Below are 27,383 nucleotides of genomic sequence, written 5' to 3'. Positions count from 1 at the left end.
GCCGTTCTGTTTTCTGTGCCGGTGAGATGAGGGACTCCCCGAACCTAAAGGAAGGAAGGCCGTAAAGGTAAGTACAAGTAATTTAAACTTCGTTACACACTTTAGACACACCAAACACACTTACCTTTGCACTCATGCACCCATCACTCTCCTGAACACCGACATCTTGACCCCTTCAAGTCCTTCAACCCGACGGCCCGACTCCTCTAACTTGGCGTGGTTTGGAGCCGTTGGGATTCCCACACTTCAAGCTTTAAAATAGGGATTAGGCTAAAAACTGCCTGTTAACTACCTGTTAACAGGCAGTTAATTGACACTAATCCCTTCCCGCCTCGGGTAGGCGGGTCCCAGTGCGGGGCAGGTACCCGCCCCTTTGAAATTTACATGGAGGCGGGTTAGGGGCGGGATGGTGTCGGGACCCCCGAATTCGGGACTTTAACCCCCCGCACGCCTCCAATCCCGACTCCACGGGTCAATGAAAATCAACCCCCAAGTCTCTCATAACTATATTCTCATTCCTGGTTAAATTCTAGGGAATGTACATTGCATCTTTTCCAAATTTCCAATATCCTTTCTTAAATGGAGTGTCCAAAACTGCACACAATACTCTAGCTGTAGCCTAACTATTAATCCCCTCCTTGTTTTTGTATCTAATTAGCCAATATACAAAATCTAGAATCTGATTTATCCTTTTTGAGGCTTCTTTTAGCTCCAATCCTGATATTACAAATGTTTCTTTTTACTATTAGATCTCTTGCTTTTCTGCAATTGAAATTTTTTACCATCTAGGGTGCATTTCCATTCTCTTCCATTTCCCAAAATGTTCTGCATTCCATTTATATAGGTAGAACTACATTTGCCACACATCTGCCCACTCCCTCGATCTGTCAGCTTCCTCCAATGATTTCCTGTATTGTTCCTCACAGTTTGCTGTGCTCCCCAACTTGATATTATTAGCAATTTTTTATAGTAGCTTTCCTCTATGCCCATGTCCAGTTCATTTATATACATAAAAACAAGCGAGGTCCCATTACAGATCCCAGGGGTACATCATTTAGCTATATCCATTTGCTTCTATCCTCTGCCTTTTCTCTTTTAGCCAGCCCTCCAGTCTGGTTTTGCATATTTTATTGAAACCATTGAATTATACTCATTTGATTTTGATTTATCCTTTGTGCTCAAAATTTACAGCTAGTAAAATATTTTCTAATCAGCAATTATTGTCCTATGAAGCCTAATTTCCAAGGCAATACTATCCAATTCCCTTTATTGAAACTCTATTGTTGACACTTCTGTTCCAGTACAAAAAGTTATTATTATGAGTAACCTTCACTTCTCCTAATGCTGAATGTCTAAATGAAAACTATAGCATCGTAGTCAGTACACAAAGCCACTGGTTTACATTTATTGACCAGCTGTTAGAACTTTCTTTCAGTGTATACTACGGGTTTGTATATACCATAGCAAACAGTTGCCAATAACTTGGGATTTAGCAGAATATAATTATAAATAAATAATACAATACTGAGAGAATACTTACAGGATCAAGAATGCTGCAACCCAATGCAAAAAATTTCATCCATTCAACCTCCACGCCAAAACCACCCACAGTCATTATGCGTCTTAGAATGTCTGGTGGCAGACCAAGATCATTCCATTTTTGTTCAATTTCTTTTGATTGTACTATTAATCTTCCATTGACCTTGTAGAGAAAGATGAGGAATGTTGCTAATTTTACAGCTGATTTACCAAATAGTCTGATAGTCATAATCATTTTGTAAAATAAAACTTTTGAATAAAGTTTGAATAAATCACTTAACTAATTACAAGGAAAAGGAAAGATCATACATTTATATAGCATCTTATCATGTGTTCAGGACATCTCAAACTACTTTACAACCAACAACATTGTTTTTTGAAGTGCAATTACTGTTGTAATGTATGCAAATGTAGCAGCCACAATTGCACACTTCAAGGCCCCACGAACAGCAAATGAAATGAATGATCAGGCAATCTATGGGGTAGATTTACAACTGCCCACCACTCAGTTCAACCAGCAGTTGAAAATCTGGTGGGAACCTTGTGCAATTATTTACTTGCCTAAATCAACTTACAGGCAGGCCTTTCAATGGGCGCCCAGCACTCCAGCCCAAGATAGGCAGGAGGCTGTTCAGTTATGCAAATCCTACACTTGTTGTAGAACCCTGATTGCAACTTTCAAAGAGAAGTGGGCATAGCATGCATATCATATGCCCATGCCATTTCTTCATGTGTTGAGAGGGCAAACCGGCGATTCTTAAAGGGATCGCTGCAGGCATCTCCAAAACGGTAAGTTTTGTTCCTTTTTGTAAGATTTTTGTGGGACCAGGATGAGTAGGAATGCTTCTCCACCCCATTCTTGCACCCACCCTCGCCTGGATCTGTGTCCCATTAACGGCACGGGAGACTGGGGCGCTGCAGCGAGGTGCGTGTGGCTTTCCAGCAAAATGAAAATGAGGCCCGAACCTGAAAGTGGTTCAAGGCTTCTGACTGCTGCATTGAGTGGGCACCATGAGGGCATCACCGATGTTACGCCCATTCTGTGCCGCAACCAAATGTCTCCCCCTATGTTTTGGGTGTCAATTGAGGGAGGAATGACAGCAGCCTTTCATTAGAATTCAGATTGTTCACATAGTATAATGTTGACTATCAGCTGTGCCACGTGTGTTATTGCTCATATTAAGGCAACAGTGAATAGATCAAGAGGATCACAATGAATAGGTTCTGGATTTTGAACCTCTGAGCATTATGTTTTAATGAAGAAGCCTTTCATTTTATTTACTTCAGAATAATTTTTGTGTTAAATATGATATCGTTCCCTAAAAAATAGGACATTTCTAGTTCGTGAATCATTTCACAAAATGTTATTCACTTACCAAGAATTCACGTTAAAATATCGGTTTATTGTTTAGTCTTTTACGTATGATTGTGATAGATGGTTTTTCTAAACTGAAACTTTCATTTTTCTGCTGTTAAGGTTAACTTACAAAATTATTTCATTCCCATCAGTTGGGTCCAACTCTTTCTTCTGGTGTGAAGTACACTGCACAAAATAACAGGATAGTAATAGGCAACCTGGCCTTAGGCCTCTGCCATTCTTTCCCCCTCTTCCTTGTCTTTAGTACTACTGGGTCAGACTCAGTACTATCTGAACAATGCCAAATGAGGAGGAAAGAACATTATCTTACTGTTATAAGTCTTATGTGTCTTATGTTCAGAAGCGTGCCTATACTGCCCAATATCTAATTACGTAGTGTAACTCAGGGGTGTAACAATAGGACATGCATTTCTTAAATCTTTTTGAAGGTGAACTGAGAAACATTTGGTGAAAAAAGGCTAGATATGAATTGTTAAGCTGATTTATTCCACTTAAGGCATACCGAGCGCCAGTCAAATCATATTCCATTACTTAGCTCAATCTCACTTCTCTTCAAGAATGGGGAAAAATAATAAACCACTTTTGGTAGGCTGGCTGATTTGTTTTTCTTTCTGGGCAACTTCTAACCGCAAAACCTGACCTCCTGCACGTTTGCATCCCGCTCAAGGCCAAAGATTGTGCTTCATAGTCCATTGTTCAAAACACCATTGCACCCTGCCATGGATTTTTCTTTTTCTCTTAATTCTGACTCCCAAGAGGCAAAAGAATGGTGTCTCTTACACCTTCTTGTGCAGGAATTTGCTGGTAGGTCTGTCAAAGAAACAAACTACTCCCTCTCCCAGAGTCCCAGGAGTATATTCTTCATAGACACCTCATGTCATGCCCACATGAATAGGATCATCTTCACCATAATGGGTATGAATATCTGAGACAAGATAGAAAATTGCTTATTGCCCCCAGTCATCTTGGCTAATGGGCCTGGGATGAGAAAGCAGATTCTTATTGTATCAGTTTGAAATAGTCTATGACTAGTGTCAATCCCCTAACTGGCTTGTTTGGTTTTAATAAAAATTATTCAATGCCTACAGCTTGTGGTCTTTTAAAATCTGTACAAACTCATGTTTTTAAACATAACGCAATCTCAAAATTCTTTCCATGAAAAAAAATCAAAAATCTTAAAACATGACACCTACTTTTTAGGGTCTTCAAAGTGGGCATCCTCTACACACTGTGACTGTCCCCTAAAACCTTGCTGGTAGTGGAAATGTAGCTTTGCTATTTCTTTTCCCTACTATAGCTTTGATCAAAAAAGTATGGATGCTCTGAACCTTGTACAGGTTTTTAATGCTGCACAAGAGTGGGACATCATTGACATATGCCAATATCAACAAAAAAATCATTGCTGAAAATTTCCTGGTTGGTGGGGGGGGGGGTGGGGCGTTTTCTTTTTTCAAATATGATTTGTTTCAGTTTGTTGGACTCATTTTGTTATAAATTATAGCATATGGCAGAGTTCGGTCATTCTGCTTAGAAACATAGAAGATAGGAGCAGGAGTAGGCCATTCGGCCCCTCGAGCCTGCTCCGCCATTCAATGAGATCATGGCTGATCATCCAAATTCTGTACCCTGTCCCTGCTTTCTCCCCATATCCCTTGATCCCTTTAGCCTTAAGAAATATATCTAACTCCTTCTTGAATATATTTAGTGAATTGGCCTCAACTGCCTTTTGTGGTAGAGAATTCCACAGGTTCACCACTCTCTGGGTGAAGAAATTCCTCCTCATCTCAGTCCTAAATGGCTTATCCCTTATCCTTAGACTGTGACCCCTGGTTCTGGACTCCCCAGAATATCCCCTCTTCTGTGCTATAAACTTCTGTGGTACTAACAGTCACTACCGAATTGATACTGTTTAAGCTTCTATAGATATGTAAAGAGAAAAAGATTGGTGAAGTCAAGCACAGGTCCCTTGCAGTCAGAATCAGGGGAATTTATAATGGGGAACAAAGAAATGGCTGACTAATTAAATACATACTTTGGTTATGTCTTCACAAAGGAGGACACAAATAACCTTCCAGAGATTTCGGGGAACATAGGGTCTAATGAGAGGGAGCAATTGAATGAAATCAGTATTTGTAGGGAAATGGTGTTAGGGAAATTGATGGGATTGAAGGCCGATAAATCCCCAGGGCCTGATCATTTACATCCTAGGGTACTTAAGGAAGTGGCCCTAGAAATAGTAGTTGCATTGCTGGTCATCTTCCAAAATTCTATAGACGCTGGAATAGTTCCCATGGATTGGAGGGTAGCTAATGTAACCCCACTATTTAAAAAAGGTGGTAGAGAGAAAACGGGGAATTATAGACCGGTAAGCCTGACATCGGTAGTGGGAAAAATGCTAGAGTCCATTATAAAAGATGTAATAGCAGAGCACTTGGAAAGCAGTGACAGGATCGGACAAAGTCAACATGGATTTACAAAAGGTAAATCATGCTTGACTAATCTACTGGAATTTTTTGAGGATGTAACTGGTAGAATAGATAAGGGAGAACCAGTGGATGTGGTGTATTTGGACTTTCAGAAGGCTTTCGATAAGGTCCCGCATAAGAGATTGGCGTGCAAAGTGAAGGCACATGGGATTGGGGGTTAGGTACTGACTTGGATAGAGAACTGGTTGGCAGACAGGAAGCAAAGAGTTGGAATAAACAGGTCTTTTTCCAAGTGGCAGGCAGTGACTAGTGGGGTACCACAGGGATCGGTGCTAGGACCCCAGCTATTCACAATATTTATTAATGATCTAGACGAGGGAACTAGATGTAATATCTCCAAGTTTGCAGACGACACAAAGCTGGGTGGGCGTGTGTGCTGTGAGGAGGATGCAGAGAAACTCCAGTATGATTTGGACAGGTTGGGTGATTGGGCAGATGCATGGCAGATGCTGTATAATGTGGATAAATGCGAGGTTATCCACTTTGGTGGCAAAAACATGAAGACAGATTATTATCTGAATGGCAATAGATTGGGAAAAGGGGAAGTGCAACGAGACCTGGGTGTCCTTGTGCACCAGTCGCTGAAGGTAAGCATGCAGGTGCAGCAGGCGGTTAAGAAGGCAAATGGTATGTTGGCCTTCGTAGCGAGAGGATTCGAGTACAGGAGCAAGGATGTCTTACTGCAGTTGTACAGGGCCTTGGGGAGACCACACCTTGAGTATTTTATGCAGTTTTAGTCGCTTTATCTGAGGAAGGATGTTCTTGCCATGGAGGGAGTGCAGTGAAGATTCACCAGACTTGTAGTGTCCGTGTGTTGATAAAGACACTGAAGACAGGAGTTGGTTCATAGGTATTTACTAAGCAAAGTCTGGGGGGGGGGGGTTCTAATGGATATACACAATACACAGGCTTATATAGCCCGAGTGGCAATCACCGGCACCACAGCACACCTGGGGCTCTTAAAGGCACATACACTACAATTCCTCCCCTTTTAGCTAACCAGTACATCATATTTTAAGTAATTATTAATTACATATTATATGCAAAATAATATACATTGCTGTAGTTAATTAATTATAAGTCAGTCTCTCAGGAGGCTTCCTGACTCGGTCCGGATAACGCCTCGGGGGTGTAGTAGTTTCTGGTGGTGTAGTAGGTTCTTCTGGCAAGGCTGATTCGGCTTGAATGCCAGTGTCGGGTTCATCGGGTTCCAGTATCACCGGATTGGAGGTAGATATGGGTATCTCTACTTCATCGTTAGATGTATAGAGTTGTGGTGTAGGTTGTCCCTTTTCGGATGACTTTATGATTTGGTCAGCATGGCGCCTTATTATGCTTTCTCCGATGTCCACGGTATACATCAGTGGTCCTAGTCGTGTGCAGATAGTTCCAGGCTGCCATTTCTCGGTACGGTAGTCCCGGGCCAAAACTTGTTGACCTATCTGGAAGGTTCTAGTTGGCCTTTCATTCATGCCTTGAAACTGCCGGTTCTCCACGTCCCTTCTGATGTTGGGCTTGACCAAATCCAGCCGGCATCTTAGGTTTCTATTGAAGAACATCATGGTGGGAGTTTGGTTGGTAACCATATGTGTTGCATTCCTGTATGCGAATAAGAAGTTATCCACCTTGTGCTGAAGTTTTATGTCTTCATTACCCATGGCTTTGATGGCCTTCTTGAAGGTCTGGACAAACCTTTCAGCCAATCCATTGGTGGCGGGATGGTATGGGGCGGACGTGTAGTGCTTAACCCCATTGTTTTTTAAGAACTTTCTGAATTCTTCGGACACAAATTGCGGTCCATTATCAGAACAGATCTGTTCCGGCAGCCCATTCCTGGCAAATATGGTCCTTAATACTGTGATGGTTTTTTCCGTGGTGGTGGAGGACATCTTTATTACCTCCGGCCACTTGGAGTGTGCATCAACCGTGATTAAAAACATTGAGTCCATAAATGGACCAGCAAAGTCGATGTGTACCCTTTGCCAGGGAGATGAGGGCCACTCCCATGGATGTAGAGGGGCTTGTGGTGGAGCGTTTTGGACCTTCTGGCATCCTAGGCAGCTCTTGGTCATTTCTTCGATGTCTCCATCGATGCCTGGCCACCATACAAACGCCCTGGCTAGGTTCTTCATTTTCACTCCACCCAGATGCCCCTCGTGAAGCTCCTTAGCACTTTATCCTGGAGTTTGGGTGGAATCACCACTCTGGATCCACACATCAAGGTTCCTCGGCACACTGACAGCTGTTCTCTTCTTTGCGAGAATGCTGGCAACAGTGGTTCGCCATGTGCTGGCCATCCCTTCACTGTTAAATCGTAGACCCGTGAAAGAGTCGGGTCATTTCTTGTTTCCCTTTCAATGGCAGAATTTGTTACTGGTAGACATTCCACTATGGTAGAGTGGAACATCTCCATTGGTCTACTGTAGGTGCCTCTTCTACCGTTGGCAACGGTAGGCGCGATAAACCGTCAGCATTCCCATGCTGTTTTGACCCTTTGTATTCTATGTTGTATTGGTGTGCCCCTAGAAAAAGGGACCACCTCTGTAGCCTTTGTGCTGTCATAATGGGAACACCCTTTTTAGGGTTGAATATGGAGATGAGGGGTTGATGGTCAGTCAACAAGGTAAATTTCTGTCCGTGTAGGTAATGGTTGAATTTCTTTACTCCCCATACCAGGCTGAGTGCTTCCCTGTCGATTTGGGCATAGTTACGCTCAGCTGAGTTCAATGAGCGTGATGCAAAAGCTATCGGCCGTTCCGAGCCATCAGGGAATTTATGCGATAATACTGCTCCTATGCCATAAGGGGATGCATCGCACGCCAGTCTGATTGGCAGTGATGGGTTGTAATGAGCCAAAACCTCTTTGGATGTGATTAAGTCTTTGCATTTATGGAAGGCACTTTTGCTGTCTTCGTTCCATTTCCAAATTACTCCTGTTTGTAGCAGTTCATTAAGAGGGTGTAGAAGAGTTGATAAGTTCGGTAAAAATTTATGATAGTAATTTATTAATCCCAGGAACGACCTTAATTGTGAAACATTTTCAGCTGCTGGGGCTTTTATGACCGCCTCAATTTTTTCAGGTGACTTATGCAACCCTTCCTTATTTATTATGTGGCCACAATATGATATTTGATTTCGGAAAAATTCGCACTTGGGGCGATTTGCTCGTAGGCCCCGTTCTCTCAGCCTAGTGAGCACCTGCTCTAAATTGGCAAGGTGCTCGTTGTCGTTTTCTCCTGTTACAAGGATGTCGTCTAGGTAGCATTGAGTCCCCGGAATCCCTCGGAGGACTTGCTCCATAGCTCTCTGCCAGATAGCTGGAGCGGATGCTACTCCAAAAACCAGTCGATTGTACTGGTACAGACCTTTGTGTGTATTTATCGTGAGATATTTTTTAGAGGCCTCTTCAACCTCCATCTGTAGATATGCCTGTGCCAAGTCAATTTTGGTGAAACGTTTCCCTCCGGATAGTGAGGCGAAAATATCTTCTATCCTTGGAAGAGGATACTGTACCATGTGAAGGACCGGGTTTACAGTCACCTTGAAGTCTCCACAGATGCGAATTTTTCTCTGTTCTTCAGATTTATCATTCTTCAATGCTTTCTTCATGACTGGGACGATGGGTGTTGCCCACTCGCTCCAATCTATTTTAGATAATACGCCTGCCTTTTCCAAATTCTCCAGCTCTGCCTCGACTGCTGGACGAATTGCGTATGGCACCGGTCTTGCCTTAAAAAACTTGGGAATTGCTGCATCTTCCACTTTTATTGAGGCGGTGATGCCTTTCAAGGTTCCTAGTTTCTCTTGAAATACTTCCTTGGCGTTGGCCAAGATGTCTTTTAATCGTTCAGGTATGATGTCATCATCATTTTTTTCCTTACTGGTCACCGTCAGTGCCTGAATGGAGTGCCAGTCTAAACGTATTTTTCTGATCCATTCACGTCCCAACAGCGGTGGACCACCATCTTGTGGAGCGTATAAATACAACTTCTGTATTTCCTTGCCGTTGTATACAACAGGCACCCTTATTTTTCCTTTGGGGTATACTTTCTGCCCCGTATATGTTTTCAAGATAATGGATGTGTCTTTTAAAGGTATATGCGGAAATAGCCGCTCGTAATCCCGTCGATTTATGACGGTCAGAGCTGATCCTGTATCTAGCTCCATTTTAACTGGGGACCCTGCTATTGTGAGGGTAACCCAAATGGTCTGGTAATCTTCTTTGGCACTTACATTATGTAATTTGAGAGAGCTTAGTCTTTTGTTCCCGGAGTCGCTATCGCTTTTCTGGTCTTCGGAGCTACTGTCCGTCATCATTTGTACCTTTCTGTGCTTTTTCTTATTGATTCTTTTCCCGTTAGTGGATTTTTTGTTTTCAGATTGGCACACACGTGAAATGTGTCCCATCTTTCCGCATCGCCTGCATGCTTTTTCCTTGAACCAGCAGTCCCTCTGGTCATGGGTGGATCTGCCGCAGCGATAACATCTCTCGAAACCCCGTGTCATTTCATGGGTGCCGAAGTCCTGTGGCCTTTGCTGTATCTCTGCAGCTCCTATTGCACTGAAAGCCTTGTCCAGTGTTAACTTTTTCTCAGAAGATACCTTTTTTTGTGTTTCTACACTTAGGGGATCGCAGATGAATTTGTCTCGCAGAGAATCTGCCAGTCCTGCCTCGAATTGGCAGTGTAGGGTATCAACAATCTCCTCAAAATTCTTGTCCATCGGTTCGGCTGGAGTGATTAAGTTTCGTAACAGCTTGTATGCCTTTGCACCCATTAGATCCAGAAGCACTGAAGCTTTTTTTTCATCTTCTATTCCATTTGCGATGCAATATACCTCCACTCTTTCCACATATGTGGTCCAATCCTCTATCTCGTTATCAAAAACATCAATATTGCCAGAATTAGGCATCTTAGAAAAGATATGGCGCTTCCCGTGCTTTTCTTTCTTTTCTGTAGAAAAGATATGGCGCTTCCCGCGCTTTCCCGCCGCTGCTGCCGATGACAACGCTGTTTACTGCGGTTTCCGTTTGTTTTATTTTTTTTAATTTACTGTTGGAGACTCGTTCCCGCCGGAGTTTCTCTCCATGTCTGAACGCTGACCTGCTTGCCGCGCCGGCCGTCTCCCGAGTGCTCCCTCCCAGTCCGTTATTGCTTGCCTCCGATTTCGCTGCCTGTCTCAGCTGTAGAGCCAGCCGCTGGAGCCCCAGCCTGCCGCCCAGGAAGGATTAGCGCAGTACCTGCCACCAGCTTGGCCAGCTGGTGAAACCACAGCTTCTCTCACTTCCTTGAGTCTTCAGGACGCCCGAGGAATCGATGTCCTTGAGGTGCTGCCGAATTGCAGGTAAGTCCGTTGCCACTTCGTCGCCACTGTAGTGTCCGTGTGTTGATAAAGACACTGAAGACAGGAGTTGGTTCATAGGTATTTACTAAGCAAAGTCTGGGGGGGGGGCGTTCTAATGGATATACACAATACACAGGCTTATATAGCCCGAGTGGCAATCACCGGCACCACAGCACACCTGGGGCTCTTAAAGGCACATACACTACAAGACTGATACCTGGGATGGCAGGAATGACGTATGAAGAGAGATTGACTCTGTAAAGTCTGTGGGTTGTTTAGTTAATTAATACACAGACTACCAGAGTAACTTAAAACAGGACTTTACTATTCGAAGGTCAGGGCGAATCTGCCAAATAAATCCTGACACAGCACTTATATACCGGTGTGGTCACCGTTGGTATTACAGTATACAGAAGCCAACAAAGTAGTGCCACACCTAAAATAGTTCTCTTAAAGGTGAACGGTTACATACAATGGTTTTCTTAAAGGTAGACGGATACATACACTACAATCCTCCCTTTTTAGCTTACAACATACTTAGTCCCCCATTAAACATAACATATATTCAACTTCATGTAAAACAATTCACAGGTATAATCTATGTGGGAAACAGTTTACAGATTCAGTCTCTGCGGGAACAGTTCACAGATTCAGTCTCTGGTCTTGACTCGGTCCGAACAACATCTCTGTGGTGTAGCCGGTTCACATTGCTAGCGTGACTCATCCAATAGTCTTTCCCTTGACTTAACAGCTTGAACTTCCGTCCTGCTGAACCAGCAGTGCTGACTTTTACAAACAGCTGGACTGCCTTGGTAATTTTTCCTACTTGCCAACTGATTTGGCTCCCTTCGTAGGGCCCACGTACATGATCTGGTAGAAGTGATAATGATTTAGATGATTATCACCTTCTGCTTCGTCTTTTTCTTTTCTGCTTCTTGGAGACTCTCGGGGCTCCCTTATCAGCTGCCAGCTGTAGCGCCACCATCTCCCTATGTTCCTTAGACTTTAAGTGCTTCATCCTGATTTCTGCACTTTGGGAGTTTTCATCACAAGCTGGGCAGACCAAGTCCTCGTAATATTCCGTGTCACTCAACAGGTCATGGTAATATTCGGTGTCGTCCTGAACTAGTCTAGCGAGAGGGCCTGCTACTTCTTCCTTACCCAACTGGACGTTAGCCGACTGTTGTTCCCTCCCTAGACATCTTTCCTGAAGAGACTTCTTCATGCGTTCATATTCATCCCGCTCTTCCTGGGTTTCCTGCAAATCCTTCACTAATGACCTCATTTGTGATTTCAACACTTCCCCTTCCATCGGGGATTGATTGATCGGGCTATTCAATCCTTCTACTGGAGCAGCTGTTTCAACATTCTGTTGTTCACATAGACGTGATTCAGCGTACTTTTGGCATCCCAGTAAAATCTGTGTTGCAACCTCAGCTATTTCCATAACTTTTGAGAGCTCCGAACTCCTTCCCTTTGAAGATTGAAGCTCGTGTTCAGATTGTTCCCATTGCAGAGTCTTGTCCCTCAGCATATGAAGGGGTTGGCTGACCGTTAACTCTTCCACGGGAACACTGTGGATCAGAGTCTTCTCCATTTCATCCACCTTTCCCTCCAATGCTTTCACCTTCTTTTCCTCTTGTACTTTGGCTTTCAGCGCTCGGAGAAGTTGCGCCTTGATGCTCTCTAGCTCATGTTCAGGGGCCATTCTTACAGTCTCTGTGTTTCTTACAGTTTCCTTTTCTTCCACTGAAAGGATTCCCAGTTGAATCTGTTCTTCAAGTTGTTGAACCTCGGTCATTGCCGCCTCATATTTGTCTTGGGTTTCCTTCAATATTTTTATGAGTTCTTGGACATCTTGTCTTTCATGTTCTGCCATGTCTTTCACCTCTAATTTCTCATCTATGGATGGAACTTCTACCGATGAGTCTGTCTTGGCCTTGAGCTCATCAAGAATTTCCTGCAGCCTTTGGACTTCTTGCTCATGTTCAACCTTTAGTTGCTCATATGCTTCTACTGAAACTAGCTCTTCGGAGGTTGCCGAGTTAATCCCCCCCAGGATTGTAGCCTGGGCCTGTTCATACTGTTCCTTCAACTTCTCAAACTCTGCTTGTAAGGAGTCGTAGAGAAGAACGGGAATAAAATCCTGGCTTCCTGAAGATTCCTCTTCATTTGCTCCTTCCTGCAAATATTCTAACTCCTGAACAGCATAAGGGAGATGTGATCGGTAATTGGTCACAATGGCTCTATGGTCGCTCTCTGCTTGAGCTAGCTGCTTCTGTTGTCTTTCCAGATTCTCCCATTCGGTGTCATAGAACTTTTTCATTGTTTTCATCTCTTGTTCGAGACGGTAACTCACTTGTTCTACTTGCTGTCGTAATTTGAAATAAAGTTGAGTCCGAGCTCGGTGTTCGTCAGTCATGGATATGTCCGTAACCTGAACAGACTCAGAATTCTCTGTCAAACTATGTTGTCGTTGTTCGGTGGAGTTCTGTTCTGAAACTTTGTTCTTCTCTGGAGCATAAGCCTTTATGCATGCCTTCGTTCTTCCAACCTTAGTCGGCAAGTCCATTTTAGCCTTGTCTTTCATATTTGGGTTGGTCTTATCGTCATCCGTTTCAGAATCTGAGCTGATTGTCTGCATCGAGTCCTCACTCGTTATGGCTTTTAGATAGTGCCATTCCATGTCTATTTTCTTGATCCACTCCCGTCCCAGAAGTGGTGGTCCTCCCTCAGGTAGTACGTATAAGTTCATTCTTGGGTGTTCTTTACCCCCATCTCTCACCTTGACTCTTATCTTCCCCATGGGGTATACTTTATGCCCTGTGTATGTCTGCAATACGAACTTGGTATCTCTTAAGGGTATATGTGAGAATAGCCGGTGGTAATCCCTTCGATTTATGACTGATAGAGCTGATCCAGTGTCCAACTCCATTTTCACTTGGACTCCAGCTATTTTTAGCATGACCCAGATAGTTTGTAGGTCAGCTTCCTTACTCACATTGTGAATTCTCAGACTGCCCAGCTCCTGGCCGTTTGGGTCTGAGTCCGAATTCTGTTCGTCTGAACTCTTCTCAGCCACCTTGTGTACCTTGTTGTACTTTTCCTGTGATGGCTTCCTTTGGTTGTTGGTCTTCTTCCCTGACCGGCATACCTTAGCTATGTGACCCAGTTTGCCACATTTCCTACATTCCTGGTTCTTAAACCAGCATTGGTTCTGGTCGTGTGTTGTCTTCCCACAACGATAGCATTTTGTTGTACTCGAGGTAATTTGATCCACACTGAGTGCCGCTGCCTTTAGCTGCATTTCCGCAGTTCCCTTCGCTGCGGCTTCGTGCGATGCTGCAATAAGGACAGCCCTGTCAAGTGTAAGGTCGTTCTCTTCGAGTAGTCGCTTTTGTGTTCCTTCCTTTGACAACCCGCACACGAACTTGTCTCGCAATGCCTCTGTCAGATTCCCTCCAAACTGGCAGTGTTTCGCTAGTCTACGCAGTTCGACCAAGTATTCTGCGTTGCTTTCGTCTTTCCGTTGCGTTCTCGCATAGAATTTGAATCGTTCCGCCAACATCAACGGTGTGGGGTTCAAGTGATCCTTCAGAACAGTCACAATATCATCGAAAGTCTGATCCGCCGGTTTAGCTGGTGCTAGTAGATGCTTCAAGAGCCCGTATGTCTTCGCGCCCATCGAGTTTAGCAAGGTTATAGCTTTGTCATCTTCTTCTATTTTATTGGCCTCACAATAGATCTCAATGCGTTCCACGTACGTGGCCCAGTCTTCTACCTCGGAATTAAAATCGTTGATGTTACCATGCTTAGGCATCTTCCTCTCTTCCTGATAACACCACGAATTATTTCTTTAAATTTTCTTTTCTTTTTTTTTCCAAGATGGCGGTTCCCGCGAAAATGGCAGTTTCCCGCGCTTATCTTCTCTCCCCGCCCACTTCAATGGCGGTTTCCCGCTTCTGTCTTCTTCCCCGCCTAATGGCGGCTTCCAGCATTTCTTCCCTAGCGGGAGGGGTACACTTTCCCCACGGGCGACGGCCGCTGGCTTTCAGGTTCACAGCCTGCGCGTCGGCTTCAGTGCTTTCCCTTTTCTCGGCAGGGCAACCGGCGCTGGGTACACCCCATTGACGGCAAACAGTTTCAGCCGCTGGGCTGGCTCTCGCTCAGTTCCCCTTGCTCGGGCTCTGTCTCTCTCCCGCTCGCTCGGCTCTACCGGCGCTGGGTACACCCCGTTGACGGCGAACAGTTTCAGCCGCTGGACTGGCTCTCGCTCAGTCTCCCTTGGTCGGCTCTGCCTCTCCCGCTCGCTCGGCTCCCAATCGCGCCTCCCAGCCCTCTCGCAGTCCGGTGCTTCCCTCCCCGGCTGTGGCTGAGTTTTTATATCTTCCCGCGCCTACGCTCCCGGTCGCAGCGCTTCGTGGCTTCAGTCGCTGCCCGGCCTTTTTCGCCGGTCGCGGTCTAGCTGTCTCACGACGCCGTTGCGTCCCCAGCCTGTCTGTACCGCGGCTTCCTTGCTCCACGCTGCCCCAGTCTCAGCGCCTCTGGGCCTGACTTCTGTCCGGCTCCTTTCCCCCTCGACCGTGGTCGAGTGCACCGCCCTTATCCTCCGGTTATTCTTTTTACTTTTCCCTTACTCACAGTCACCGTGGCCGGCTTGCTTCTCGTGCTGATCGGCTCACTCCTCACCGTGGCAGAAGGGACAGTCAGTGCCTGTTGCTGATGGAAGTCTTTGTCTCTGAATTCTTCCTCCTTTCCAGCTCTGCAGACTCGAGTTTTCTCCCAGCAGAATGACGAGGGCGGTTGCCTCTTCTCGACGCTCGTTAACTGCTTCGGAAGTATTGTTGCCGCAGGGTACGATCGGACTCGTCGCCACTGTAAAGTCTGTGGGTTGTTTAGTTAATTAATACACAGACTACCAGAGTAACTTAAAACAGGACTTTACTATTCGAAGGTCAGGGCGAATCTGCCAAATAAATCCTGACACAGCACTTATATACCGGTGTGGTCACCGTTGGTATTACAGTATACAGAAGCCAACAAAGTAGTGCCACACCTAAAATAGTTCTCTTAAAGGTGAACGGTTACATACAATGGTTTTCTTAAAGGTAGACGGATACATACACTACAGACTCGATTAGTCTTATATTCGCTAGAGTTTAGAAGAATGAGAGGGGATCTCATTGAAACTTATAAAATTCTAACATGGCGGGGGAGTCCAGAACCAGGGGTCATAGTCTAAGGATAAGGGGTAAGCCATTTAGGACTGAGATGAGGAATTTCTTCACCCAGAGAGTGGTGAACCTGTGGAATTCTCTACCAGAGAAGGCAGTTGAGGCCAACTTATTAAATATATTCAAGAAGGAGTTAGATATATTTCTTAAGGCAAAAGGGATATGGGGAGAAAGCAGGGACAGGGTACTGAATTTGGATGATCAGCCATGATCTCATTAAATGGCGGAACAGGCTTGAGGGGCTGAATGGCCTACTCCTGCTCCTATCTTCTATGTTTCTATGTTACCCCTCCCTAGCTCTGAAACCTTCTCCAGCTCCTTCCCTCTCCCCTGCCCCTGAACTCTACATTCCTCTGACTCTGCAAGTTGTTTTAACCTGAACTCACACTAACAACAGATTCACAGGAACCAAGTTCCATTTACTCACTTCACATAAATTTGATTTATTGAAAAAAAATCTCACCCTTACTGGTCCTCACTCTGTAGCTTCAGGAAAAATGTCCATTCAGTGCTGAATTGGGCAAACCTTTCTCCCTTAAATCTCACACTTTTGTTACCTTCGCTGAAAACAAAAATCTGGTGGCTTTTTTCATTAGTGAGTGGAGGTAGCTGGGTGGGAGAAAACAATCCAGTATCAAGCTATCTAACAATAGAGTAGTTCTTTTCTAGCACATTGGCCCAGAAATTGCTGCAATGGCGACTTTAGCAGCAAACAACTTCAATTGGACATTTATGCTCAATATGGACATTGCTGCAAATTGCTGGAATATTGATCCAATAATGGTGCAGCGAAGTCAATGTTGTATCTGGGATCTCATGAACGTTGTGCCCAATGGCTTATTTTCCTGACCAACCACATGGCACTGTAAAAAACTGAAAACAGACGCCATAACTCAGATTGAGGTGTGGCACTGAGAGGTGATTAATCTGCAACTTCTGAAAAGGTCTTAAATCTTTTAAGGGGGCTGCAGAGGGCACTGAGGCAGAGACTCAACGGGACGAGAAGGAATCTATGGGCCCAGGGACATCTGGGTCAGTATCCTCCAGATCAACTGGCATCTTGTCTGCCAGGTTAAGGGTCAGCCTATGCTGCAAGGCACAATTGTGCAGTGCACAGCAGACCACCACAACCTTTGCCACTTTGCTAGGCAAATGCTGTAAAACAACCCCGACCTGTCCATGCATCGGAAGCCTGATTGAAGCACCCCGATTGTCCTCTCCACCACTTGCCGCGTGGACATGTGTGCACGGTTATACCTTTCCTGTGATGCGTTGTTGGTGATGTGGAAGGGTGTCATTAGCCACACCTTCAGTGTGTAAGTCATGTCCCCTACAATCTATCCACCTCCTTGTACCTCCCTGCTGAACAAGTCATGGATGTTGATGTGACAAAGATCGAAAGCATTCATGAGTACTTCCCCAATGCTCTGCATTAACATGCTGGATGTGCAGTTGGGCATCGCAGACTTTCATACCATTCAATGAATGGTAAACTTTCCTATTTATGAACATAATAGGTTCATCAAGTGGTGTCTTCAACGGCACGTGGGTCTCATTGATGGCCCCTGCACTCTGGGGAAACCAGCAATCCTATGGAAGCTGATGGACCTCCTTTTGCTACATTGGGGACATGTCATACTTGATGAAGTTGTATGCCCTGCATATAGGGCATCTGTGACCTTTTGAATGCAGACCCTCGTGCCACCTTGGGTAATGTTGCAGAGGTCACCGGTGCCTGCCTGAAAGGAATCACATGCGTAGAAATTGAAGGCTGACGTCAACTTCATGGCCGATAACAAGGCCCTGTGGGAGGTAGAACACGGTTTCAGGTCATCATTGAGCATCTCAGGTGGGTGGTTGCTTCCTTACTGAAACACAGTCAGTGCACGCAGAGCTCTTCCAACATTGTCTCAAAGGACATTCTCTCCCTGTAGACTCTCTGGGTGGAGGGAGAGGGTGGTATTAGTTACATCTGCTCAGCCGCCAGCCATGATACCTCATTCGATGGGCCGCTCCCTCTGCTTCTCTTCCAAGTCATCCATCATGATCAGGAACCATAGAACACCCAATGGGTAAGCCATTGCACTGCTTTCACCCTCTTGTGAGTGTCAAAACAGCTTTGTGTCCTGAAAATTACCCCTTCCGACACTAACAAGTGTGGATGGCAAGACTGGCACAAAAGGACTGCCAAGACAGATGAAAAGAATTAAAAACCTCTAGAAATAATCCACTCACTGCTGAAGTGAGATTCCACAGCTGCACTGTTCCTCTTATGGGCCTCTAAGGTTGAGTGTCATGTGAGAACCATAAGTCACATCATCACCAGGGTCCTCTGCGACATTGATTTCCAGCACTAAATGGCTGCGGTGGGAGTGGTTCGTAATAATGTTGCAAATCCAGTAATTTCACAATCGCAATAAAGTTCAACGAGGAGCCTCACCATGAGAATAGACTTTTATCGACTTTGACAAAGCAAATGGCGGAGTGGTGCAAATGATCAAGAAATCTGTGGAGGATTGGAACTTATGGTGTATGCCTTTTACCCCACAAATTGCTGGATTTTGTACGAATTAATAATGGCGTACGACGTTAATGTATCATTCGAGTGGCGTGACTTCCCAGCAATTTCTGGTCTATTAGCCTTCTGTACCCTTGTGACCTGTCAGCCGTTGCAGCATAGGCACAAACAGTTACTGACTTACAGCCTGGCCCCCAGTGTTTATCCATGAAGTTGAGAAGGAAGGAAGTTAACCAACAACCACTCCTGCTCTGGAAATTTCACTCTGTGAATGCTGCTGTGTACGCCAGACTTCTGAACTATAAGGTGTGTAATGAACCCAAGGCAATCATCAGGTGACTGAGTTGCAACTTGGTGACTGGTATGAGATTGGGATTACTTTGAGCACTCAAAATTACCATTAGGGAAGTGGTTCCTTCCTGGCTGCTTCTGTATCACTACTTATGAATCGTGATGTGAAACAAGTAATCCTCCAGCTCTTTTTAAGGTCTTAATTGACACAACAGTATTCCACATATCCACAATCCTGTGAAAATAAATTCCTTCTAATTTCAAAACTTTTTTCTTAAATTTGTACACTTGTTTTCTAATACTGTGCTTAAATACTCCTCTCATATGGTGCTTAATTTAAATCACCTGCAATATATGTAGAAAATGATATGGGATCTTCAGTGGCTAATATAACAGAAATGTTCATTTATCAGTTATTTAGCTGAGTGAAACCTTACTGTATGTTTCCACAGATCATGTTATAAGTAGGCATTGCATATTGTAAGTATGAAAAGAAATCAATGCAATTGACTCAAATAGTAATTATGTATAATAAAAACAATAATTTTTGCTTGGTGTTTTTAATATATTAACAAAAAATAATTAAATATGTTTATTATTTTTCTTGAACAAAAGAGGCTTTAATGTACTATGCTGATAATTAACAAGCACATCATTTAAAAAGAAAAACTTGCACATTTTGCTTTCTTACTTGTGAATGTAAGGCCCGTAATAAACCAGGGGTAAGTGTTGGTTTGCAAGGGGGCAGGGATGATGATCTTTCTTCCTTTGATTTTCCTGAACGGAATCCTCCAATTGACAGATTGCTGAAGTAACTGCAGAAAGAACATATTTATATATATATATATAGGTTACTCTCCATAATCATAAGACTTTGTGAGATATGCTTTCTATTCAGTAGATGAAGAACATTGAAAATACTGTCTATTCAAACAAAAGTTAGTTTATCATATCAGTTAAGAACATAAGAAACACACAGCCCCTCGAGCCTGCTCCACCATTCAGTAAGGTCAGGGCTGATCTTCTGTCTCAACTCCACTTTCCTGCCCTATCCCCGTTGATTCTCTTAGGCCCCGATTTTCGGGCAGCCGTCGGGTGGCTTTTCATGCGGCCGTGGTCCGAAAATCGCGGAAAAGGCGGGTCAGGACCCCCCCGCCTGATTCCCCGCCCCGTCCGACTTTCGGATTGCCGTTTTCACGCGCCCCGCTTCAGTCCCGCCCGCCATTGGCGGGACTGGTCGTCGGAGCACTAACAAGCAATTATCTGCTTGTTGAAGTGGATTTTCCCGTGCCGTTGCGACTTTGGGGCTTTCCCCACCTGAAACCCGCCTGCGGAGAACCCCGCCGATGAGAGCTGGCGTGAAAACAGCTGGCTTGCTTGCTTGCAGCAGCAGGTCGCTGAGGGCTGAAGATATTTAAAGAGGCAGCATTTGCAGGCTGCAGGACCTTGTTGATCAAGGCTTGGGGGAACTTTTTGAAGCCTTAGGAGCAGCTGCAGAAAGTTGGACCCTCACACACTTCTTCAGTGTGAGCTCCTGGGAAGCCCCTCTCACCACCCTAACTAAGTCCTCCTCAACCGAGGCATCTGCTAGAAGCATGGGAGACCTTTGGCACCTTCCCTTCCTGGCATTAGATGATCTCCAACAGCAGAGGTGGCAGCAGCAGAACCAGGAACAGCAGGATGAGCACCAGGAGCACCAGGCTGCTGCTCACTCACCTGAAGCTGCACAAGCCAGAAGGGGCCAGCGCTTGGAAGTGGCTTGAGAGCACCTTGCTGCGCTTTAGGGGGCCAGTGGGACCCGTTTCTGCACTGGCAGTCCTACTCAGAAGGACTTCCATGAAGATTTGGTTTCTCTGTTCAACAGATGGCCAACGCTCCTCAAGAGATGTTATTCTCTTATGAGCACTCACCATGTTTTCCGTATGCTGGCGAGTTGTCTCCTCCATGGAGGTTGCCAACCTTTCCATGGTGCTGCGTTCATGCACCAATGACTCCACAAAGGCTCTGCTCATGGTCGCTATGGACTTCTCCATTCGCTCCACACTCGCAGCGACCCTGGAGACAGAACCTGCCAGAGACTCCTGCATCTGTGCATGGAGATCCATCACCTCTTCTCTTGCGGATGGACCCAGAGGCAGAGGGTCGAGATGCAGTGCAGCTGAGCTGAGCTGGCAGAGCCCTGCGCCCTCCGACGAGGACTCTCCACTGCTGTCCCTGTCTCCAGAATCTGCTGAGGCTCACTTGTCAGCTGTGAAACACCAGGTGACAACACTACTCTATGTCCCAACGGTCCCCCCCGAGGTGTGAGTGTCTGCGCTGGTGCTGGGTGCGCTTACTTCTGCTGACGCTGTGCCCTCAGAGGTTGGAGCTTCCTCTGAGGAGTCTGGCTGCACAGCCTCTTCCTCCTCCACAGTGAGGACGGGGGCTCTGGATGGTACTGTGGGGGAGTAAAGGAAGGAGATAGAGATGTAATGCCAAGGTTCTTCTGTGACTTCCAGCGAGTTGGCATCTGCTGACACCTGCATCCATGCAGCCTTGGTCTCAGTGGGAGGCCTCTTCCTGCCTGACCTAGGGAAGAAGACCTCCCTGTGGGCCCTAACCCCATCCAATAATGCCTGCAGTGAAGCCTCGTCGAATTTGAAGGCAGCTCGGCCTCTGCCGCTGGCAGCAGCTGGTGCAGGCTCCTCTGCCATTGTGCAAGAGTGGTTGAGAAGCCTGCAGAGGTGGAGAAGCTTGCTGGACACTTTAAAATCACCACGAATGATGACGTCATAGTGTGGGGATTTCTGACTCGATTTGGACAATTAGCAAGGCTTCCCACATGCTGGGAATTAATTGGCTACTTGAGGGAAAATTGCGTGGAGCTGGCTGACACTTTTTTATGTCTGTCAGAAACCCCACATTCGGGGAAATCCGACCATTTCCCACAGAAGCCGAAAATCAGGGCCTTAGTGTCCAAACAGCTATCGATCTCAGTCTTGAATATACTCAACAGCTGAGCATCCATGGCCCACTTGGGTAGAGAATTCCAAAGATTCACAACATTCTGAGTGAAGAAACTTCTCCTCATCTCAGTCCTAAATGGCCGACCCCTTATCCTGAGACAAGCCTTAGTTCCAGACTCTCCAGCCAGGGGAAACAGCCTCTCAGCAGCTATCCTGTCAAGTCCTCTAAGAATTTTATACATTTCAATGAGATCACCTCCCATTCTTCTAAACACCAGAGAATATAGGCCCATTCTACTCAATCTTTCCTCATAGGACAATCCTCTCATCTCAGGAATCAATCCAGTGAACCTCTGTTTCACCCCGACTAAGGCAAGTATATCCTTCCTTAGCTAAGGAGATCAAAACTCCAGGTGTGGTTTCACCAAAGTCCTATATTCTTTTTAGACTTGATCTTACTCTACATATTTTATTTTTCTAAAGGCCACTGGTATTACTTGTGCCATGTGATATTCCAGTCAACAAAGTTGTACTATTATTCATAATACTGCTCATTTGCAATAACATGATAAGGATATGAAGAGGTATTTAATTGGCAACCTTACTCAGAGGAGACATAAGGATGGCTGGTGTCAGAAACAGAAAAAAATCACATTGATACAGTTGAGGGTGTTCTTGTCAGGTGGTCAGAGTAGAGCAATGGGACTTCTAATTTATGTTTGCCTATGCCATACCTAACCTAGCAATACCTGATGCTGACACTGGGTGCTTATAAAATGGCAAGTCTGTTCTATTCCCCAGCACCAAAAACAGTTTTTTTGAGGGGAAAAAATAATCAAAGTTCAATAGTAAACTAGCGGTTGAGTGGCAATGAAGATGCTTTAAAATCTTGTAATTGCACGGTCTGGCATAATTGATCTGCAAACGCTACCCTTGTGACCAGTTTTGTAGTGTCCGCGCCTTAATAATACACGGACTGCAGGAGAACAATAAAACAGGTATTTATTGAACAGAGGGTACTCTTTTATTTGGACCCAAAAAAAACCCAATTGGACTGTAAATAAACAAAAGTTCAACTAAAACTTAACAAATCAAATTAAAATTTGGTTTTCCGGGTTGATAATGCACTCCAGTCCCCGCGGCGCCCACCGGTCGCGGAAATACTCAAGCGCGCCGGCGGACACCACGTGCTCCATCTCCAGGGCCACCCAGGCGTGAACATGGCCGCGGAAGAGAGGCAGGCAATCTGGTTGGACGACCCCCTCGACCGCCCACTGCCTGGACCAATTGATGGCTCTTTTAGCCAGGCCCAGGAGCAGGCCCACAAGGAGGTCCTCCAACCTGTCCGCTCCCCTCCGCACCGGGTGACCGTAGATCAAGACGTTGGACTGAAGTGCAACCAAAAATCGAGGAGCAGCCCCTTCAAGTAGTGAAAGAGGGGCTGCAACCTCTCACACTCCATATAAACGTGAAACACGGACTCCTCCAGGCTGCAAAAAATGCAGGCGGCCTGGGAGTCCGTGAACCTACTTAAAACCTTATTGCACGGGACCACTCCGTGCAACACCCTCCAGGCCAAGTCCCCGATGGAACAAGGGAGGACTCCCGCATAGAGAGCCCTCCATTGGGGACCTCTGCCACCGCCAGTCGGCAAGACGCCACGCCAAGGCGTGTCTGGACGGTAGACGTAGATGGCAAAGTGGAGAGTGTACAGGAGCAGCCCGTACAGGAAACCCCTCCGCGCGGAATGAAAAGGCACGGAGGGTATTTCCTCGAGACGGCTCAAGTTGTGAGGTGCCGGTTCCCGAGGGGAGTTTCGGGGCCAGGCGCCGATGAGGAATTCCGTCCGAACGGGGGTAAGCTCGGACGGGATCGCCCCACGTGCTTGAGCCGCCTCGATACACCTAGTGGAGTCGGGGCCCAGTGCCGCTTTCACCGATTCGATGGCTTTGACCACGAGCCGGACGTTGGTCCAGGACAGGCGCCGCGCCAGCTCCTCCGGCGCCATCCAGCCCGCTCCTCCGCCATCGAGCAGGTCCCTGACTCTGGTCACCTTGCCAGGCACAGCCCTGCCCTCCGCCAGCCGCCCGAACCCGCGTTCGTGGAGGTGCGGATTCCTGAGCAGCGGCTCCCGAAGGAGAGCCACCGCTCCTGACGGGGGAGAGCTCCGCCTGGAAGTGACATAGTTCCAAACCCATAGTAGTTCCTGGTAGAAGACAGGCAGCTCCCGCAGGCCGGCACGCCTGCCGCCCACTTTCGCGAACAGGAGCTGCGTGTTGTAATTGAGGCCGTGCAGCTGGCGGAAGAAAAACGTCGCCAGCGCACACCATCTCGGAGGATTCTCGACGTACAGGTATCTCTGCAGCGCCTGAAGACGGAAAGTCGCAGCCTGGGTGCGAAGGCACACCAGCGCCTGACCGCCCTCCCTAAGCGGGAGACACAGAACTGCGGCAGAGACCCAGTGCTTCCTTTTGTCCCAGAAGAAGTCGATGAGCTTCTTCTGCATCTTGGCGACAAACGCAGGGGGAGGGATCAAAGTGACCAACCGGTACCACAACATGGCGGCCACCAGCTGGTTTATGACCAGCACTTGACCCCTGTAGGACAACACTCGGAGCAGTCCTGTCCAGCGTCCTAGGTGAGCGGTGACTTTGGCCTCCAGCTCTTGCCAGTTCGCCGGCCAGGCATCCTCGGCAGGGCTAAGGTAGACTCCCAAATAGAGGAGGTGCGTGGTGCTCCAGGCGAAAGGCCTGAACTCCTCCGGCAGGGAGTCCACCCGCCACTGACCCACCAGGAGTCCGGAACATTTCTCCCAGTTGATCTTGGCAGAGTATGCGTCCGAGTAAATCTGCTGGCATTCCCGCATCCTCCGCAAGTCAGCGGGATCCGTGACCGTGAGGAGCACGTCATCAGCGTAAGCCGAGAGGACCACCTCCATGCCCGGCCCTTGCAGAGCCAGTCCCGTCAACCTCTTCCGCAAGAGGCGTAGGAATGGCTCCACGCAAACGGCGTATAACTGACCGGACATGGGGCATCCCTGATGCACCCCCCTCCCGAAGCGAAGGGGCGCCATCAAGGACCCGTTAACTTTAATCAGACACTCCGCGGCGGCGTACAGAAGTCGGATCCGGGCGACGAAATGCGTCCCGAACCAGAATGCGCGCAGAGTCCCGAAGAGATACTCGTGATCCACCCTGTCGAACGCCTTCTCCTGATCCAGGGAAAGGAAGGCGACCGACAGACCAGCCCTCTGGGAGTGGTGGACCAGGTCCCGGACCAGATGGATGTTATCGTGGATGGTCCGGACCGGGACCGTGTAGGACTGGTCGGAGTGGATCATGCGGGCCAGCACGGCGCCAAGGCGAGCAGACATGGCCCTGGCAAAGATTTTATAGTCCGTGCTGAGGAGGGAGACCGGGCGCCAGTTCTTAAGGAGGCGGAGATCGTCCTTCTTAGGCAGCAGGACAATGACCGCCCTGCGCCAAGAGAGGGGCATCTCCCCGGTCGCCAAACTTTCCCCCAGGACCCGCGCGTAGTTGCCCCCCAAGACGTCCCAGAACATCCTGTGGAACTCCACGGTCAGCCCATCCAGCCCCGGGGACTTTCCCCTAGAGAGCTGGCAGAGGGCGCCGGTCAGCTCCGCCAGGCTTAGCGGAGCGTCCAATTTTTCGGCGCCCTCCGGGCTGACCTTCGGCAGGTCCTCCCACAAAACTCTGCGCGCATCCTCGCTGGACGGATCCGGAGAGAACAGAGCCCCGTAGTAGGCGCGGGTCTCCGCGCTGATTCCCTCCGGATCTGAGACCAGAGATCCGTCGTCGGCCAGCAGCCCCAAGAGCTGCTTACGGACCCCCCGTCTTTTTTCCAGCGATTAGAAGAAGGGGGAGCCGTGGTCCAAGTCCCGCAGGAGCTGGATCCGCGACCTCACGTACGCGCCTCAGGACCCGACGAGCTGCAGGTCCTTCAGCGCGCCCTTCTTCTCTTCGTACACCTTCCGCAGGGCCGGGTCCTCGACGACCTGACCGAGACGGGACTCCAGGTCGAGCACCTCCTTCTCCAACCGCCCGACCCGGGCCTCCCGCCTCTTGGTCGACCCCTTCGCGTACTCCTGATAGAAGAGACGGATGTGAGCCTTGCCCACATCCCACCATAGCCTCAAGGAGGGGAAGCCCCCCCGCTTCCTTCTCCAGTCGGCCCAGAACCGACGAAACGAATCCCGGAACGCGCGTCCTCCAGCAGCAGGTTGTTAAAATGCCAGTAGGCGGACCTCCCCCGCGCGCGCAGCGGAGCGAGCTCCGCCCACACCAGGTAGTGGTCCGTGCATGGCACCGGCCGCATGGAAGCCGCCGGAACGCAGGAGACGTACGCCCGGGAAATGTAAAGGTGGTCGATTCTGGACCTTCCTCCCCCAGACCTCACGCTAGTGAAGGCGCTGGAGTCGGGGTGGAGAGTTCGCCAGACGTCCACCAAGTCGAAGGACCCGACCAGGTCCCTCAACTTCTCCATCACCGCCGGGCTTCGCGGGGGACCCGAACGGTCCCTCGCCTCGAGGGTGCAGTTAAAATCCCTCCCGAGGATGACGCACTCGCCCACGTCGACGGAGCCCAAAAGAGCGGACACTTCTTCGAAGAAGCGCACTTGCTGCGCACAGGTCTGAGGGGCGTACACGTTCACTAGATGGAGTGGCACGCCCCCCAGGCGAACAGTGACCTGGAGCAAGTGGCCCGGCACGTGCTCCTTGACCCCCAAGATCTCCGGCTGAAAATGCGGGGCCAGCAAGATAGCCACCCCGCTGGAATTGTTGGAGAGGTGACTCATGCTGACCCCTCCTTGCCACTCCAGGAGCCACGTGGCTTCGTCTCCCCGAACGGTGTGGGTTTCTTGCAGGAAGCACATCGCATACTTCCCGTCCCGAAGGACCGAGAAGTTATTAAATCTGAGGCGCGCCTCCCTGCTGCCGTTGATGTTGAGGCTGGCTATGGTTATCTTCATGTCAGAAGCATAGTGCAACCTCTACCTACACCTAATGGGGGGAGGAAGCGCCGCCGCTGGTCAGCCGCCACTTCCTCAGCAGCCCAGTGAGAAACGTTCTGAGTCGACGCAGCTCGAGCGGGTTCACACCCTCGTCCGCGCCCATGATCTTAACGGCGGCGCGGACGGATACGATGAGCAGCGCCAGCTCCGACCACCTGTCGAGGGCCAGCCGGACCTTATTGCGCCGACCCAGGCACGTGGCCATAAAATCCCAGAGTTCCCTTACGGGAATGAGGGGAGACTCGGCAAGGGGCACGAGGTCATCCATTGCCTCGTCGGCGCTGGAGTCCGAATCGTCCTCCATGCCCATCACCGAGTCCCCATCCTCCTCCAGGGGGTCGTCACCAGCGGCTGACCCGTCCGCCGTGCAGTGCGCAGCGAACGGCTCGGCCGCACCAGCCAGCCCCGCCTCCGCCCGGATCCCACCCCCAGGATCGGCAGCAGAGGATTCCTCCCTGGGCTCCTCTAGGGGTGCTGGGCCGGAAGACGGCGGCGGTTCAGAGCTTCCCTCCGCCCCAGACGCTGGAACGACCGGAGAAACCGGGGAGAGAACAATTCCCAGCTCCTCCAGTACGTCCGGCACCAGAGACACAGCCAGGGGGCCATCCTCCTCCCCGC

General features: G+C 48.0%; 1 protein-coding gene across 2 annotated transcripts in view; it reads right to left on the bottom strand.

Moving 5' to 3' along the window:
* The window catches only part of LOC147120404 (ropporin-1-like), an 88,101-nt gene that overhangs the window by 40,232 nt on the left and 20,486 nt on the right, over positions 1-27,383 (bottom strand). The window contains exons 3-4 of one of the 2 annotated variants that reach the window (XM_085986288.1): positions 19,481-19,604; positions 1,541-1,702 (exon numbers count right to left, since the gene is read on the bottom strand). In XM_085986288.1, the coding sequence (XP_085842414.1) occupies positions 1,541-1,702; positions 19,481-19,604 (286 nt within the window). The remainder of the gene's footprint in view (positions 1-1,540; positions 1,703-19,480; positions 19,605-27,383) is intronic. The other variant, XM_085986289.1, reaches the window with a different exon arrangement.

The sequence above is a fragment of the Somniosus microcephalus genome, chromosome 4 (assembly GCF_052327205.1).
Source record: "Somniosus microcephalus isolate GS21.2 chromosome 4, FLI_Smic_1.0, whole genome shotgun sequence".
NCBI lineage: Eukaryota > Metazoa > Chordata > Chondrichthyes > Squaliformes > Somniosidae > Somniosus > Somniosus microcephalus.
This window is presented reverse-complemented; position numbering and strand designations above follow the sequence as displayed.